Source organism: Anomaloglossus baeobatrachus, chromosome 4 (genome assembly GCF_048569485.1).
Source record: "Anomaloglossus baeobatrachus isolate aAnoBae1 chromosome 4, aAnoBae1.hap1, whole genome shotgun sequence".
NCBI classification, from domain to species: domain Eukaryota; kingdom Metazoa; phylum Chordata; class Amphibia; order Anura; family Aromobatidae; genus Anomaloglossus; species Anomaloglossus baeobatrachus.
Window position 1 is genome coordinate 609,569,462 of NC_134356.1, and position 18,070 is coordinate 609,587,531.

The 18,070-nt window shown below is 50.8% G+C and overlaps 1 protein-coding gene across 1 annotated transcript in view; it reads left to right on the top strand.

Annotated features, from left to right (window-relative positions):
* NCAPH (non-SMC condensin I complex subunit H) overlaps nt 1-18,070 on the top strand; it is a 172,609-nt gene that overhangs the window by 48,562 nt on the left and 105,977 nt on the right. The window contains exons 4-5 of the mRNA XM_075346202.1: nt 39-131; nt 210-348. Of these exons, the coding sequence (XP_075202317.1) occupies nt 39-131; nt 210-348 (232 nt within the window). The remainder of the gene's footprint in view (nt 1-38; nt 132-209; nt 349-18,070) is intronic.

Genomic DNA, 18,070 nt, shown 5'->3' on the forward strand with positions numbered 1-18,070 from the left:
CTTGTTACTTTGCACATTACTTCTAATGTCTTCTGCAGAGAATAACTACAAAGAATGCCTTCGGGCTGCACCTCATCGATTACATGGGAGACATCCTCAAGGAGAAGGGAAGCGAACTGACCAACTTCAAGGTGAATAAAGCTCTCTCGCTGAGGTCCGTCCCTGACCCTGATGACTGAACCATGTTCCCCATGTGTCTTACATTACAGATTGCTGCAGGAACCCTTGATGCAAGCGCCAAAATCTACGCAGTGAGAGTGGATGCTGTGCACGCTGATGTGTACAAAGTATTGGGTGGACTGGGCAAAGAGTCACAAGGACCAGGGGAGTCCGAAGAGCAGGGAACCGGTATGTTCAATAATTAGTCTCATGGTCCTCCCGTTCATGTATTAGAAATAAAGGAGAACAATTGATTCCTCCTACAGGAAATTATCTATTTCTCTATCGCTTTATTGGGGGACATAGGAAACCATTGGTATATGCTGCTGACACTAGGAGGCTGACACTAGGCAGAGAAGTTAGGTCCTCCTCAGTAGGATACACCCAACCACCGGAGGCAAGCAGATTAGTTTTAGCTCAGTGTCAGTAGGAGGCAGACACAGGGCTGCCCTCAGCCCCGTTTCTACCTTAGATTTTTTTTTTTTCTTATGGCTCCCCTTTTTCCTTCAGATACACCTTGTAATTAGGCAAAATGGTGCCGTTGTCACACTCATCCCACCTCTGTCCATTATCCAGTGAGTCAGATCAAGCATGGCTGATCCCAGGGGCCTCGAGCAATCTCATTGCTTCAGCGTCTTTGTCTGTTGGCACATACCTCTTCTTTCTTACTGAAATCGGATCACATCTTGTCCTCTGCAGGCTACAGACAAAGTAAGAGAGTCTCTTCTGCACAGGATCTGTTTTTCGAACATGATGAAATCGGGTCGTCTCATACCACAAGAATTTTATATCTTTTGTCAGTATTTAGTAATTTTCTGATCTTTCCTTCTCGGTGATTACATCATGACTCTCAGGTTAGTGTTGTCGCACCCAGCCCATACCAGCTCATGGAATCCCTGGCTAAGTCTGACTCTGCAGTTCACTGGGTCCTCATTTGTGGCCGATTGGTTGTGTCGGTGAGATTGTCTCCATCTGTCCAGTTTTTGCGCCAGGCACCCTTCCGGGGTTCCTTAATCAAATGGTCAGACCTTGCAGGGCAGATTGCCCATTTAAGTAAGTTGCTTGGTTGTTCTCTCTTACAGCTACTGACATTTCTCAACATCATTGTGATCTGTCTTGTTGTGGCTCATGGCAAAGTAAGCAGTTCCGCATGCAAGGATCCTTGCTGCCTTTCTTTTCAAGTCTGTCGCCTCTGATCTAGAATGGAAAAGAGCTATGTAGAAGCCACAAGTTATCAGTACTTGTTTCCATAGGCCGGACCAGATGTCCTCCTAGTGATTAGAGTCCTCATCAGTGTTGTCTCTTTTCACCATTCAGGAGTTTTCATCCTCAAAGCACTGATAGCATGATTGCTCAATTCGATCTGTTGCTTCACATCACATGGGGGCTAGGCTCAGATCCCACTATGAACAACTCCACAGTGAGTTTGTTTGTTTCACGTTTGCATTGATTTACTCCAGCCACTCGGGGGTTTTCCCTTTAGTTCTTTTCTGGTCCAATGGTAGGATGGTACCTCTTGTCCCATTCTGGATCTATGGCTTACGAGGCTCATATCAGTAGCGTAGCCTTCCCATGCACTAGAGGGATCTTACATTCCTTTCCAGATCATATGGTTAAAGGCTCTCTTCGTCAGCACGCTGTATGATTTCTACACATCTCTCGGAGCACACTTCTCGTTCAGTTCGTTTTCAACAGTTCAAAGTCTTTTCCTACCCCGACCCACTGTCTAGTTGTCAGGCGCATGCTGTTTCAATCCCTACGAGCAGAGTTCCTCTTCCTATAGAAAAGTTCTCAACTCTTCTTGAAACGCAATAACTCTGACCTTCTGTTCCATGTTCCTCTTGCCCTATCGAATCCTATGTATAACAGTCTCCTCCCCAGTCACTTATTCTTGTCCTTGTGGCAGAGCTCTACCCTTATTCTTCCCAAGAGACCCAGGATTACTGGTAGGCTGGTCAAGTTCTGTGAATCTGAGGTTGTTTATCAACGCTTTGGTGGTCTGTGGGGTTACTCACCCTTTCCTTCTGTCTTCCTCTAGTTCCAGCATGATCAAAGGGTTCAGGCCTACAGAGGAAGTCTCTAATCTCGCCGAGATAGTCAACCTTCTCGCAGCCGCCTCATGGAAAATTCCATATCTGTTTCTCAGGTTCCTAGCTTTTTTTTTCCCACCTGAATTTATCTTCTCTTATTCTGCTTGGCTCGTGGACCACAGAGCTAAAAGCTTCAGTTTTCTCCTATCAGGTCATGGATTGCAATAACCGGGGAAGCCCTCTTTTGTTTTCTTTTTTTACTTCCTTCTTGTCGTCTTTCTTGCTGTCTGACCTTCAGTTTGGTTGCTTTTCAGTCCTCTCTGAGGTCCGGTTTTTGCCTTCCTTTTCAAAGAAACTAGCTTTTTTTCTGTTCTCTATTTGAGATTTTCTGTGAAGTGTGCAGTTGCGCATGCTTGGTAAATCTCTAATGGCCCCCTTTGGATTTCTGAGACCTCATCTGGTGTTGATCACTATACAGTTCTCTCTTTTTTTAATTTTGTTTTCTTTGTCGCTCTATTGGGAGACCCAGACAATTGGGTGTATAGCTACTGCCTCCGGAGGCCACACAAAGTATTACACTTAAAAGTGTAAGGCCCCTCCCCTTCTGCCTATACACCCCCCGTGGGATCACGGGCTCCTCAGTTTTCATGCTTTGTGCGAAGGAGGTCAGACATCCACGCATAGCTCCACTGTTTTAGTCAGCAGCAGCTGCTGACTATGTCGGATGGAAGAAAAGTGGGCCCATATAGGGCCCCCAGCATGCTCCCTTCTCACCCCACTCTTGTCGGCGGTGTTTGTTAAGGTTGAGGTATCCATTGCGGGTACGGAGGCTGGAGCCCACATGCTGCTTTCCTTCCCCATCCCCCTCAGGGCTCTGGGTGAAGTGGGATCTTACCGGTCTCCAGGCACTGAGACCGTGCTCCATCCACAGACCCGGAGAACCTGCTGGATATGGAGCTGAGTATCGTCAGGGACAGGGCCCTGCTACATTAAGGTACTCTGTGTCCCCGTACAAATCGCGCACACACACACCAGCATGCTGGGTGTGTTAGTGCGCCGGGGACAACAGCGCGGAGCGCTTGTGCTATTACTCACTGCAGCTTAGCTGAGTGAGTTTATGTATTAGGAACTGCCGCGCCGGCCGCTGCTGGCTGTTTTTACACTGTGGCGCGGCTGGGACTTGTGGTGCGCCGTGGACTTCCGCGCTGGCCGTGCTTATACGACGGCCGCGCGTATAAATCGAGTCCCCGGCTTTTGCGGCCTAGTTTCGTTTCGTTCCCGCCCCCAGGCCTGCCAGTCAGGGGAAGGGCGGGACGCTGTTCAGAACGTCAGCGCCGAGGGCTGGAGTCTGCTTAGCATACTCCAGCCCCCTCACTGGGCACAGTGAGACGCCAGTTTCCCGCACTTTGTCTGGGGCACGCCCACGGTCCGCCCCTCTCCACAGGACGCCGGCAGCCATTCCTGTTTGCAGTCTGAGCTGGAGAAGGGAGACAAGCTCTTGGAGACCCAGACACAGGATTCGGGCGACCACACACCCGCTTTTGAGCGGGCGGTAAGCAGCACCTGAGGTGCTGACCCCACTAGTGCCGAAGTGTTCATTTGTACTTTATGCTTGTATGTTATACATTGCACTGTACGGTCGCTATTCTTGGCTATATACCCTCCTAGATGGCTAGACAACAGCATGTCGTCCGCAAAAAGCAAGGGTGCCAAGGCACAGGCTTTCTATGCTGCTTGTACCGCATGTGAGGCTGTTCTACCGGCAGGTTCCACTGACCCCCATTGGGTGCAATGCTCCCCTGTAGCACTTGCTCAGCCGGGGTCTCTGCTAGAGGTGGCCCAAGGAGAACTACCTGTGAACACTGTCCAGGTGACAGGGACGGAGTTTGCAGTTTTTGCTGATAGATTGTCTCTGACTATGACTAAAATCCTAGAGACTTTGCAGTCCAGACCGGTAACTCAGACCATGGGCACTGTTGATTCAATGCTCCCTGGCCCCCCTCATTTGGAACAAATCCGTGCTCCGGGGGGGTCCCATGCATCCCAGGGTGAAGGCTCTGACACGGACGACAGTCCCAGACAGCCTAAGCGAGCTCGCTGGGAGCGGCCCTCGACTTCATCACACTGGTCAGGGTCCCAGCAGGAGGACTCTCTGTATGATGAGGCAGAGGTAGCTGATCAGGATTCTGATCCTGAGACCGCTCTCAATCTGGATACCCCTGATGGTGACGCCATAGTGAATGATCTTATAGCGTCCATCAATGGAATGTTGGATATTTCTCCCTCAGCTCCTCCAGTGGAGGAGTCAGCTTCACAGCAGGAGAAATTCCATTTCAGGTATCCCAAGCGTAAATTGAGTACTTTTCTGGACCACTCTGACTTCAGAGAAGCAGTTCACAAACACCACGCTTATCCAGATAAGCGTTTCTCCAAACGTCTTAAGGATACACGTTATCCCTTTCCCCCTGACGTGGTCAAGTGCTGGACCCAGTGTCCAAAGGTGGATCCTCCAATCTCCAGGCTTGCGACTAGATCCATAGTTGCAGTGGACGATGGGGCTTCACTTAAAGATGCCACTGACAGACAGATGGCGCTCTGGTTGAAATCCATCTATGAAGCTATCGGCGCGTCGTTTGCTCCAGCATTCGCAGCTGTATGGGCACTCCAAGCTATTTCAGCTGGTCTTGCGCAGATTGACACTGTCACACGTACATCTGTTCCGCAAGTAGCGTCCTTAACCTCTCAAATGTCTGCATTTGCGTCTTACGCTATTAATGCTGTCCTGGACTCTACGAGCCGTACGGCAGTGGCGTCCGCCAACTCCGTGGTTTTACGCAGAGCCTTGTGGTTAAGGGAAGGGAAGGCAGATTCTGCTTCCAAATAAGTGCTTAACCAGTTTGCCATTTTCTGGTGACAGACTGTTTGGTGAGAGATTGGATGAAATCATTAAACAGTCCAAGGGTAAGGATTCTTCCTTACCCCAGCCCAAACCTAACAAACCCCAACAGAGGAGGGGACAGTCGAGGTTTCGGTCCTTTCGAGGCTCGGGCAGGTCCCCATTCTCCTCGTCCAAAAGGACTCAAAAGGATCGGAGGAGCTCAGATTCTTGGCGGGCTCAGTCACGCCCAAAGAAGGCAGCCGGAGGAACCGCTACCAAGGCGGCTTCCTCATGACTTTCGGCCTCCTCTCTCCGCATCCTCGGTCGGTGGCAGGCTCTCCCGCTTTGGCGACATTTGGCTGCCACAGGTCAAAGACCGTTGGGTGAGAGACATTCTGTCTCACGGGTACAGGATAGAGTTCAGTTCTCGTCCTCCGACTCGATTCTTCAGAACTTCTCCACCTCCCGACCGAGCCGGTGCCCTTCTGCAGGCGGGTGCTCTCTAAAGGCAGAAGGAGTGGTGATCCCTGTTCCTCTTCAGGAGCAAGGTCACGGTTTTTACTCCAATTTGTTGTGGTGCCAAAAAAGGACGGGTCTTTCCGTCCTGTTCTGGACCTAAAACTGCTCAACAAGCATGTGAAAACCAGGCGGTTCCGGATGGAATCCCTCCGCTCCGTCATCGCCTCAATGTCTCAAGGAGATTTCCTAGCATCAATAGACATCATGGATGCTTATCTCCACGTGCCGATTGCTCCAGAGCACCAGCGTTTTTCTACGCTTCGTTATAGGAGACGAACACCTTCAGTTCGTAGCCCTGCCTTTCGGTCTGGCGACAGCCCCACGGGTCTTCACCAAGGTCATGGCAGCAGTAGTAGCAGTCCTGCACTCTCAGGGTCACTCTGTGATCCCTTACTTGGACGATCTACTTGTCAAGGCACCCTCTCAAGAGGCATGCCAACACAGCCTGAACGTTGCACTGGAGACTCTCCAGAGTTTCGGGTGGATCATCAACTTTTCAAAGTCAAATCTGACCCCGACCCAATCGCTAACATATCTTGGCATGGAGTTTCATACTCTCTCAGCGATAGTGATGCTTCCGCTGAACAAACAGCGTTCACTACAGACAGGGGTGCAATCTCTCCTTCAGGGCCAGTCGCACCCCTTGAGACGCCTCATGCACTTCCTAGGGAAGATGGTAGCAGCAATGGAGGCAGTCCCTTTCGCGCAGTTTCATCTGCGTCCACTACAATGGGACATTCTCCGCCAATGGGACGGGAAGTCGACGTCCCTACACAGGAACGTCTCCCTTTCTCAGGCGGCCAAGGATTCTCTTCAGTAGTGGCTTCTTCCCACCTCATTGTCAAAAGGAAAGCCTTTCCTACCCCCATCCTGGGCGGTGGTCACAACGGACGCGAGTCTGTCAGGGTGGGGAGCAGTTTTTCTCCACCACAGGGCTCAAGGTACGTGGACTCAGCAGGAGTCCACCCTTCAGATCAATGTTCTGGAAATCAGGGCAGTGTATCTTGCCCTACAAGCCTTCCAGCAGTGGCTGGAAGGCAAGCAGTTCCGAATTTCCACCATATCCGCAGTTCACATCCGGGGCGTAGAAAACTGGGAAGCAGATTTTCTCAGTCGCCAGGGCATGGACGCAGGGGAATGGTCTCTTCACCCGGACGTGTTTCAGGAGATCTGTTGCCGCTGGGAGATGCCGGACGTCGACCTAATGGCGTCCCGGCACAACAACAAGGTCCCAACATTCATGGCACGGTCTCAAGATCACAGAGCTCTGGCGGCAGACGCCTTAGTTCAGGATGGTCGCAGTTTCAACTCCCTTATGTGTTTCCTCCTCTGGCACTGTTGCCCAGAGTGTTACGCAAGATCAGGTCCGACTGCCGCCGCGCCATCCTCGTCGCTCCAGACGGGCCAATGAGGTCGTGGTACCCGGATCTGTGCCATCTCGCGGTAGGCCAACCGTGGGCTCTACCAGACCGACCAGACTTGCTGTCTCAAGGGCCGTTTTTCCATCTGAATTCTGCGGCCCTCAACCTGACGGTGTGGCCATTGAGTCCTGGATCCTAGCATCTGCAGGGTTATCTCAAGAGGTCATTACCACTATGAGACAGGCCAGAAAACCCACATCTGCCAAGATCTACCACAGAACGTGGAAGATATTCTTATCTTGGTGCTCTGCTCAGGGAGTTTCTCCCTGGCCATTTGCCTTGCCTACTTTCTTTCCTTCCTGCAATCCGGTTTGGAAAAAGGTTTGTCGCTCGGCTCCCTTAAGGGACAAATCTCAGCGCTCTCTGTATTTTCTCAGAAGCGCCTAGCAGCACTTCCTCAGGTACGCACGTTCCTGCAGGGGGTTTGCCGATTAGTCCCTCCTTACAAACGACTGTTAGAACCCTGTGATTTGAACAGAGTGCTGATGGTTCTTCAGAAACCACCATTCGAGCCTATGAGAGTTTTTTCCCTCTCACGCCTTTCGCAGAAAGTGGTTTTCCTTGTGGCAGTCACTTCACTTCGGAGAGTGTCTGTCCGGGCAGCATTGTCGTGCAAGGCCCCCTTCCCGGTGTCTCATCAGGTCAAGGGGTTCTGCGTCCGGTTCCGGAATTTATCTCTAAGGTGGTTTCCCCCCTTTCATCTCAATCAGGGTATCCCCGTACCCTCTGTTTTGTCCTCATCCAGTTCACCAATGTGAAAAGGATTTGCACTTGATTAGATCTGGTGAGAACACTCAGACTCTACATCTATCGTACAGCGCCCCTGCGCCGCTCGGATGCATTCTTGTCCTTGTCGCTAGCCAGCGTAAAGGGTCGCAGGCTTCCAAATCAAGCCCGGCTCGGTGGATCAAGGAACCAATTCTCGAGCTTATCGTTCTGCGGGGCTTACGGTTCCCTCAGGGCTGAAGGCCCATTCTACCAGAGCTGTGGGTGCGTCCTGGGCTTTGAGGCACCAGGCTACGGCTCAGCATGTGTGTCAGGCGGCTACCTGGTCCAGCCTCCACACTTTCACGAAACACTATCAGGTGCATGCCTATGCTTCGGCGGATGCCAGCATAGGCAGACGAGTCCTTCAGGCGGCAGTTGCCCACTTGTAGGAAGGGGCCGTTTTACGGCTCTACTACGAGGTATTATTTACCCACCCAGGGATTGCTTCTGGACATCCCAATTGTCTGGGTCTCCCAATAGAGCGACAAAGAAGAAGGGAATTTTGTTTACTTACCGTAAATTCCTTTTCTTCTAGCTCTAATTGGGAGACCCAGCACCCGCCCCTGTTTTTTTGTATATACATGTTGTTCATGTTGAATGGTTTCAGTTCTCCGATATTCCTTCGGATTGAATTTGCTTTAAACCAGTTTATTGGCTTTCCTCCTTCTTGCTTTTGCACTAAAACTGAGGAGCCCGTGATCCCACGGGGGGTGTATAGGCAGAAGGGGAGGGGCCTTACACTTTTTAGTGTAATACTTTCTGTGGCCTCCGGAGGCAGTAGCTATACACCCAATTGTCTGGGTCTCCCAATTAGAGCTAGAAGAAAAGGAATTTACGGTAAGTAAACAAAATTCCCTTAACCGGGTGACAGTCGCAGTATCTTATCTCTGTATAAGATGATATTTTATATTGAAGTTGAACACACTGGTTGGGTTGGAGCTCGGTATTCTGGAATTGGAGGAGACTGCGAACCACCAGGCTACGAAGGCAGATTGTGAAATCCCAAATATTTTGTAAGTAATATCATAGAATGGTAGTTAGAAGGAACCTCAAGGGCCATCGGGTCCAACCCCCTGTGAGTGCAGGCTTTACTATATCATCCCAGCTATATGTTTGTTTAGCTTCTGATTGAAGATTTCCATTGATGGAGAGCTCTCCACCTCCCGTGGTCGCCTGTTCCATTCTGACTGCCCTCACCGTCAGGAAGGTTTTCCTAATGTCTAATCTGTATCTCCTTCCTTTTAGTTTCATCCCTTTGCTTCTTGTACTTCCTTGTACTAATGAGAACAGGGTGGTTCCCTCTGCACTGTGACTACCTTTTTAGATCAGGGGACACCCCAAACTTTTTACATAGGCGGCCAGTTCACTGTCCCTCAGACCGTTGGAGGGCCGGACTATAAAGAACTATGAACAAATCCATATGCTCACTGCTCTCACTTATCCATACTGATCCCCTTATGCTCTCACTTATACTGTTCCCCCTATGCTAGCACTTCTACATACAATCCCCCCTATGCTCCCACTTATCCATACTGTGCCCCCTATGTTCTCACTTATACTGTTCCCCCTATGCTCTCACTTATACTGTTCCCCCTATGCTCTCACTTATACATACAATCCTCCCTATGCTCCCACTCTACATACAATCCCCCTATGCTCCCACCCTGCATACAATCCCCCTATGCTCCCACCCTACATACAATCCCCCTATGCTCCCACTTATCCATACTGTTCTCCCTGTTCTCCCACTTATACTTTCTTTTTCGCTCCTAATTGGGAGACCCAGACAGTGGGTGTATAGCTACTGCCTCTGGAGGCCGCACAAAGAACTACACTTAAAAGTGTAAGGCCCCTCCCCTTCTGGCTATACACCCTCCCGTAGGAGTACGGATTCCTCAGTTTTAGCTTTGTGCGCAGGAGGTCAGACACGCACGCATAGCTCCATTGTTTTTAGTCAACAGCAGCTGCTGACTATGTCGGATGGAAGAAAAGAGGGCCCATACAGGGCTCCCAGCATGCTCCCTTCTCACCCCACTGTATGTCGGAGGTGTTTGTAAGGTTGAGGTACCCATTGCGGGTACGGCGGCTGGAGCCCACATGCTGATTCCTTCCCCATCCCTTTTTACAGGGCTCTGGGTGAAGTGGGATTACTGGTCTCCAGGCACTGAGACCGTGCTCCATCTACAGCCCCTGGAGAAGATGCTGGATGGAGCGGAGTACATCAGGGACATGGCCCTGCTTCCTCAAGGTACTCTGTGTCCCCGTGCATTTGGCGCTCACACCGCAGCATGCTGGGTGTTGTAGTGCGCCGGGGACATCAGCGCTGCGGCGCTTGTGCCATAGCCTCATTCAGCTTCGCTGAAGCAGGCACACTTTTGGGAAAAGGTCGCGCCGGCCGCTGGGACTGCGGCGCGGCTGGCACTTGTGGTGCGCCGGGGACTTCAGCGCGGGCCGCGCTTTTACGGCGGCCGCGCTGATAACTCGAGTCCCCGGCTTTTGCGGCCTATTTCCGTTCGTTCCCGCCCCCGGACCTGCCAGTCAGGAGAGGGGCGGGACGCTGGTCAGTGCATCAGCGCTGAGGGCTGGAGTCGTTTTTACATACTCCAGCCCTCACAATAGGCACAGAGGGGACACTGTTTCCCGCACTTTTGTTTGGGAACTCCCACGGACCGCCCCTCTCCACAGACGCCGGCAGCCATTCCTGCTGACACGCTGAGCTGCAGAGGGGAGCCGGGGAGACCCAGACAAGGAATTCTGCGCCTCTTACCCGCTATTCAGCGGGCGGTAAGCAGCCCTTTGGGCTCACCCCCTCTTGTGCCAGTAGTAATCTTAGTATTTTGTTCCTGCAAATACTTTGTACTGCATAGCGCTTGTCGCCCTTTGGCTATAGACTCTCTCACATTGCAGAGAGCCAACAGCATGTCGTCCGCAAAACGCAAGGGTGCCAAGGCACAGACATTATATGCTTCCTGTACCGCATGTGGGACTTTTCTACCGGCAGGCTCCACTGACCCCCATTGTGTGCAGTGCTCGGCCCCTGCGGCGCTTGCACAGTCGGGACCTCTGCTGGACGTGACCCAGGGTGTACCACCTGTGAATGCTGTCCAGGTGACAGGAACTGAGTTTACAGCTTTTGCTGACAGAATGTCTCTCACTATGTCACAAATTCTTGACGCATTGCGAGCTAGGCCTGTACTTCAGGCCACGGACACTGTGCAATCATTGCCCCCTGGTCCCCCTCAGCTGAATTACCTCCAAGCTCCGGGACGGGCACATACACCTCAGGGTGAAGACTCTGACTCGGACGATGGCCCCAGGCAACCTAAGCGGGCTCGCTATGAGGGGCCTTCACATTCATCTCAATGGTCAGGATCCCAGCGAGATGAATCTATGGGTGATGAAGCGGACGTCACTGATCAGGATTCTGATCCTGGGACCGCTCTCAATCTAGATACACCAGATGGTGACGCCATAGTTAATGATCTTATAGCGTCCATCAATAAGATGTTAAATATTTCCCCACCAGCTCCTCCTGTAGAGGAGTCAGCTTCGCAGCACGAGAAAATCCATTTCAGATATCCTAAGCGTACATTAAGCACTTTTCTGGACCACGCTGACTTTAGAGACGCAATCCAGAAACCCCACGCTTATCCGGAAAGGCGTTTTTCTAAACGGCTTAAAGATACACGCTATCCTTTTCCCCCTGAGGTGGTCAAGGGTTGGACCCAGTGTCCAAAAGTGGATCCTCCAATTTCCAGGCTTGCAGCTAGATCCTTGGTTGCAGTTGAAGATGGAGCGGCACTTAAAGATGCCACTGACAGGCAGATGGAGCTCTGGCTGAAATCCATCTATGAAGCGATTGGAGCCTCGTTAGCGCCATCTTTTGCTGCCGTATGGGCACTCCAAGCTATCTCAGCCGGGCTTGTGCAAGTCGACTCAGTCACACGTGCATTTGCCCCGCAGGTAGCACCATTGACCTCGCAAATGTCGGCATTCGCGTCGTACGCGATTAATGCTGTTCTTGACGCTACAAGCCGCACGGCAGTGGCGTCAGCCAACTCCGTTGTTTTGCGTAGGGCCCTGTGGTTGAGACATTGGAAAGCAGATTCTCATTCCAAGAAGTGCTTAACCAATTTGCCTTTTTCTCGTGACCGATTGTTTGGAGAGCGTTTGGATGAAATCATCAAACACTCCAAGGGTAAGGACTCATCCTTACCGCAACACAGACAAAACAAACCCCAACAGAGGAAGGGTCAGTCTGGTTATCGGTCCTTTCGAGGACCGGGCAGGTCCCAATTCGCCTCGTCAAAAAAGACTCAAAAAGACCAGAGACGCTCAGATTCTTGGAGGTCTCAGTCACGCCCAAAAAGGACAGCCGGAGGAACCGTTGCCAAGACGGCGTCCTCCTGACTTGCAGTCTCCGATTCCCACACCCTCGGTCGGTGGGAGGCTTTCCCACTTTGGCGACATTTGGCTGTCACGCGTCAAAGACCGTTGGGTGAGGGATATTCTGTCTCACGGGTACAGGATAGAGTTCAGTTCTCGTCCGCCAACTCGTTTCTTCACAACTTCTCCACCACCAGACCGAGCCGATGCTCTGTTGCAGGCGGTGGCCGCTCTAAAGGCGGAAGGAGTGGTGATCTCCGTCCCTCTTCAGGAACAAGGTCACGGTTTTTACTCCAATCTGTTTGTAGTCCCAAAAAAGGACGGATCGTATCGACCCGTCCTGGATCTAAAGTTGCTCAACAGACACGTAAAAGTCAGGAGGTTCCGGATGGAATCCCTACGATCCGTCATAGCCTCAATGTCTCAAGGAGATTTTCTAGCATCAATAGATATCAAAGATGCGTATCTCCACGTGCCGATTGCGCCAGAGCATCAGCGTTTCCTACGCTTCGTCATACACGACGAACACCTGCAGTTCGTAGCGTTACCTTTCGGTCTGGCAACAGCCCCCCGGGTCTTCACCAAGGTCATGGCAGCAGTAGTAGCTGTCCTGCACTCGCAGGGCCACTCGGTCATCCCGTATCTAGACGACCTGCTTATAAAGGCACCCTCTCAAGAGGCATGCCAACACAGTCTGAAGGTGGCACTAGACACTCTCCAGAGTTTCGGGTGGATTATCAACTTTCCAAAGTCGCATCTCATCCCGACCCAATCTCTGACTTATCTTGGCATGGAGTTTCATACTCTCTCAGCGATAGTGAAGCTTCCACTGGACAAGCAGTGTTCGCTAAGGACAGGAGTGCAATCTCTCCTTCAGAGCCAGTCGCACTCACTGAGGCGCCTCATGCATTTCCTAGGAAAGATGGTAGCAGCAATGGAGGCAGTCCCGTTCGCGCAGTTTCATCTGCGCCCTCTACAATGGGACATTCTCCGCCAATGGGACGGGAAGTCGACGTCCCTCGACAGGACTGTCTCCCTCTCTCAGACTGCCAAGGACTCTCTGCGTTGGTGGCTTCTCCCCGCCTCATTGTCACAGGGAAAGTCGTTCCTTCCTCCGTCCTGGGCAGTGGTCACGACGGATGCGAGCCTATCAGGGTGGGGAGCGGTGTTTCTCCACCACAGGGCTCAGGGGACGTGGACTCAGGAAGAGTCCACCCTGCAGATCAATGTTCTGGAAGTCAGAGCAATCTACCTTGCTCTGCGAGCCTTCCAACAATGGCTGGAAGGCAAGCAGATTCGGATTCAGTCGGACAATTCCACGGCGGTGGCGTACATCAACCACCAAGGGGGAACACGCAGTCGCCAAGCCTTTCAGGAAGTCCGGCGGATTTTGACGTGGGTGGAAAGCAAAGCGTCCACCATATCCGCAGTTCACATCCCAGGCGTGGAAAACTGGGAAGCAGACTTTCTCAGTCGCCAGGGCATGGACGCAGGAGAATGGTCCCTTCACCCGGACGTGTTTCAGCAGATCTGTTGCCGCTGGGGGACGCCGGACGTCGATCTGATGGCGTCACGGCACAACAACAAGGTCCCAGTTTTCATGGCACGGTCTCACGATCACCGAGCGCTGGCGGCAGACGCCTTGGTTCAGGATTGGTCGCAATTCCGACTCCCCTATGTGTTCCCACCTCTAGCATTGTTACCCAGAGTTCTCCGGAAAATCAGGTCCGACTGCCATCGAGCCATTCTCGTCGCTCCAGACTGGCCAAGAAGGTCGTGGTACCCGGATCTGTGGCATCTCACGGTAGGCCAACCGTGGGCACTACCAGACCGTCCAGATTTGCTGTCTCAAGGGCCGTTTTTCCATCTGAATTCTGCGGCCCTGAACCTGACTGTGTGGCCATTGAGTCCTGGATCCTAGCGGCCTCCGGTTTATCTCATGAAGTTGTTGCCACAATGAGACAGGCTAGAAAACCATCCTCAGCTAAGATCTATCACAGGACGTGGAAGATATTCTTAGCTTGGTGCTCGGCTCAGAGGGTTTCTCCCTGGCCATTTGCATTGCCAATTTTTCTTTCCTTCCTGCAGTCTGGGTTGGAAAAAGGTTTGTCGCTTAGCTCTCTTAAGGGTCAAGTCTCCGCGCTATCCGTATTCTTTCAGAAGCGCTTGGCACAACTTTCTAAAGTACGCACGTTTCTCCAAGGAGTTTGTCATATCGTTCCTCCTTACAGACGGCCATTGGAACCCTGGGATCTGAACAAGGTTCTCATTGCTCTCCAGAAGCCGCCTTTCGAGCCTTTGAAAGAGGTTTCCCTTTCTCGGCTTTCACAAAAAGTAGTTTTTCTTGTGGCGGTCACGTCTCTTCGAAGAGTGTCCGAGCTAGCGGCGTTATCTTGCAAATCTCCCTTCCTGGTGTTTCACCAAGACAAGGTAGTACTGCGTCCAATTCCAGAGTTTTCTCCCAAGGTGGTTTCTTCCTTTCATCTCAATCAGGATATCACTTTGCCATCTTTGTGTCCACATCCAGTTCACCAATTTGAAAAAGGTTTACATCTGTTGGACCTGGTGAGAGCACTCAGGATTTACATTTCTCGCACGGCGTCTCTACGCCGTTCTGATGCGCTCTTTGTCCTAGTCGCTGGTCAGCATAAGGGATCGCAAGCTTCCAAATCCACCCTGGCGCGGTGGATCAAGGAACCAATTCTTCACACATACCGTTCTGCTGGGCTTCCGATTCCATCTGGACTGAAGGCCCATTCTACCAGAGCCGTTGGTGCGTCCTGGGCATTGCGGCATCAGGCTACGGCTCAGCAGGTGTGCCAGGCGGCTACCTGGTCGAGTCTGCACACGTTTACCAAACACTATCAAGTGCATACCTACGCTTCGGCAGATGCCAGCCTAGGTAGACAGGTCCTTCAGGCGGCGGTGGCCCACCTGTAGGAAAGGGCTGTCTGACAGCCCGTTCATGTGGTATCTTTTTACCCACCCAGGGACTGCTTTTGGACGTCCCACTGTCTGGGTCTCCCAATTAGGAGCGAAAAAGAAGAAGGGAATTTTGTTTACTTACCGTAAATTCCTTTTCTTCTAGCTCCAATTGGGAGACCCAGCACCCGCCCTATTTGTTCTTAGGGTTTCGTTTTTCGGGTGCACATGTCGTTCATGTTGTTTCTTAAGTTCTCCGATCTTGTTATCGGATTGAATTTGTTTTTGAAACTGTTATTGGCTTTCCTCCTCCTTGCTTTGGTACTAAAACTGAGGAATCCGTACTCCTACGGGAGGGTGTATAGCCAGAAGGGGAGGGGCCTTACACTTTTAAGTGTAGTTCTTTGTGCGGCCTCCAGAGGCAGTAGCTATACACCCACTGTCTGGGTCTCCCAATTGGAGCTAGAAGAAAAGGAATTTACGGTAAGTAAACAAAATTCCCTTCGTTCCCCCTATGCTCCCACTTCTACATACAATACTCCCTATGCTCCCACTTATCCACACTGTTCCCCCTATATGCCCACTTATCCATACTGTTCTTACCTCTCCAAATTGTTTCCCTTCTTCATACTGTTCCTTCATTTCTTAATGCTGTGCCCCCCATTTTCCATGTGGTCCACCCAACCCACGCTGCTCTCACTCTCACTGTATCTCAGTGTGCACTCACAGTCTCTGCAGACTGACGGAAGTGTGGCTGGGGCCGGATAAATGGCCTCAGGGTGCCGCATGTGGGCCGTAGTTTGGGGACCCCTGTTTTAGATATTTGTAGACCACTATTAAATATGCAATACAGGTCCATTTAAAACAAATAGGATATACAAAAGCAGGGAGCGGTAAAGCCAGTAGAGAAGGTAAAGAAAATGGGTTAGGCAAGAACTGATATATAATATAAATAATAATGACAATGTAATGGCATGAAAGAAATATGAATAATGCGCAAACCTCAAGGAGAGATTAATCATTTACTATGCTTAAAACACATGAAGGAGCGTAAATTATATATAAATGAGTATCCAGACAATATACAAGAAAGGTTGTATAAAGTCGGTTCCTACAACGTCATTGCTCTGATTCTCGTGGGTGTCTGTAGATGGAAACCTCATTGTGTGATCAATATCTACACAAATACCGTATTTTTCTGACTATAAGACACACCCTGGTTTTAGAGGAGGAAAATGGGAAAGTAAAATTTTAAGCAAAAGATGTGGTCATGACACACTGTTATGGGGCGAGGACCAGCTGCTGACACTGTTATGGGGGTAATGTCCCCAAATTCTCTGCTAAGGTACCCCATACTGGTAATGATCCTCCTGCCTTGTATATGTACCCCATCCTGGTATATGCCCCCATCTTGCTATATGCCCACATCCTGATATATACTGCCATCCTGATATATACTGACATCCTGGTATATGCCCTTATCCTGCTATATACCCCCATCCATCCTTCTATATACCCCCATCCATCCTGCTATATACCCCCAACCATCCTGCTATATACCCCCACCCATCCTGCAATATACCCCCACCCATCCTGCTATATGGCCCCCATCCTGCTATATGGCCCCCTCCCTGCTATATACCCCCATCCATCCTGCTATATACCCCCATACATCCTGCTATATTGCCCCATCCTGCTATATACCCCCATCCTGCTATAAGGCCTGTATCCTGTATCACACACAAAAAAAATAAACGTTTATACTCACCTTTCCTCGCTCCATGCAGCATTGCTCCTCCCCTTGTCTGTGGCGGCAACAGCGCCGCTGATCTGTGTGAAGCCGTCACCGGTCACTTCCCTGCAGCACCGCTCGTCCTCCTGTCTGCCGGCCAGCTGACCTGCGTGACTAGCGGCGCGCACAGCGATGACGTCAACGCTGTGCTCACCGCTCTCTACACAGATCAGCTGACCGGCAGACGGAAGGACATCGCGAAGCTGCAGGGGAACGGTGAGTGAACCGTACTTATTCACTGCCCCCCCACGCTGATGATGATGCGCGGGGGGCAGTGAATTCAGCCGCACATGATCACTCCAGGCTGTAGTTGCCAGGGGTGATCACGGCCGGCTGTTTACTATGCCTGCACCCCCCCGCCCATCACCCCGCCCACCTGTCTGCGCTGGCTTCAGCGCTGAGAGATGATGTGCGGGATGATGGGCGTGCATATGTAATGAGCGGGCCCACGTGGTCATGGCAGGCGCTGCTACAGCCTGCTCGTGCTGCCGATGACCCGCTCCACCGCAGCACCCTCATTCCCAGCCGCAGCCCTATATTCAGCCATTAGATGCACCCCCCACTTTCCCCCAACATTTGGAGGGAAAAAAAGTGCGTCTTGTGGTCCGAAAAATACGGTATGTGTGTGTGTATATAAATATATTCTGTACTTTTATACTTAATTTGTAAATTAAGAGACCACTGCAAAATTGTCAGTTTTTCTGATTTTTCTCTTTATATTTTTGAGTGAAATGTAAATTATTCTCTTATTCTATAAACTACTGACAACGTCTCCGAATTTCCAAACAATACATTTTCTTTTTATTTTCTGAATATGAGAAATGGTCAAAATAACAACAATGCATTGCTTTCACACCTCAAATGCAAAGAAAACAAGTTCATAATCATTTAGAAACCACAATACTAATAATGTTTTACCTCAGGAAGAGATCAGAAATCAATATTTCGCGGAATAACCATGATTTTTAATCGCAGCTTTAAAAATACAAAATTTATTGCTTGGAAATTCGGAGACGTTGTCAGTAGTTTATAGAATAAAAGAACAATTTACATTTCTTTGTCGCTCCATTGGGAGACCCAGACAATTGGGTGTATAGCTTCTGCCTCTGGAGGCCACACAAAGTATTACACTTTAAAAAGTGTAACCCCTCCCCTCTGCCTATACACCCTCCCGTGGATCACGGGCTCCTCAGTT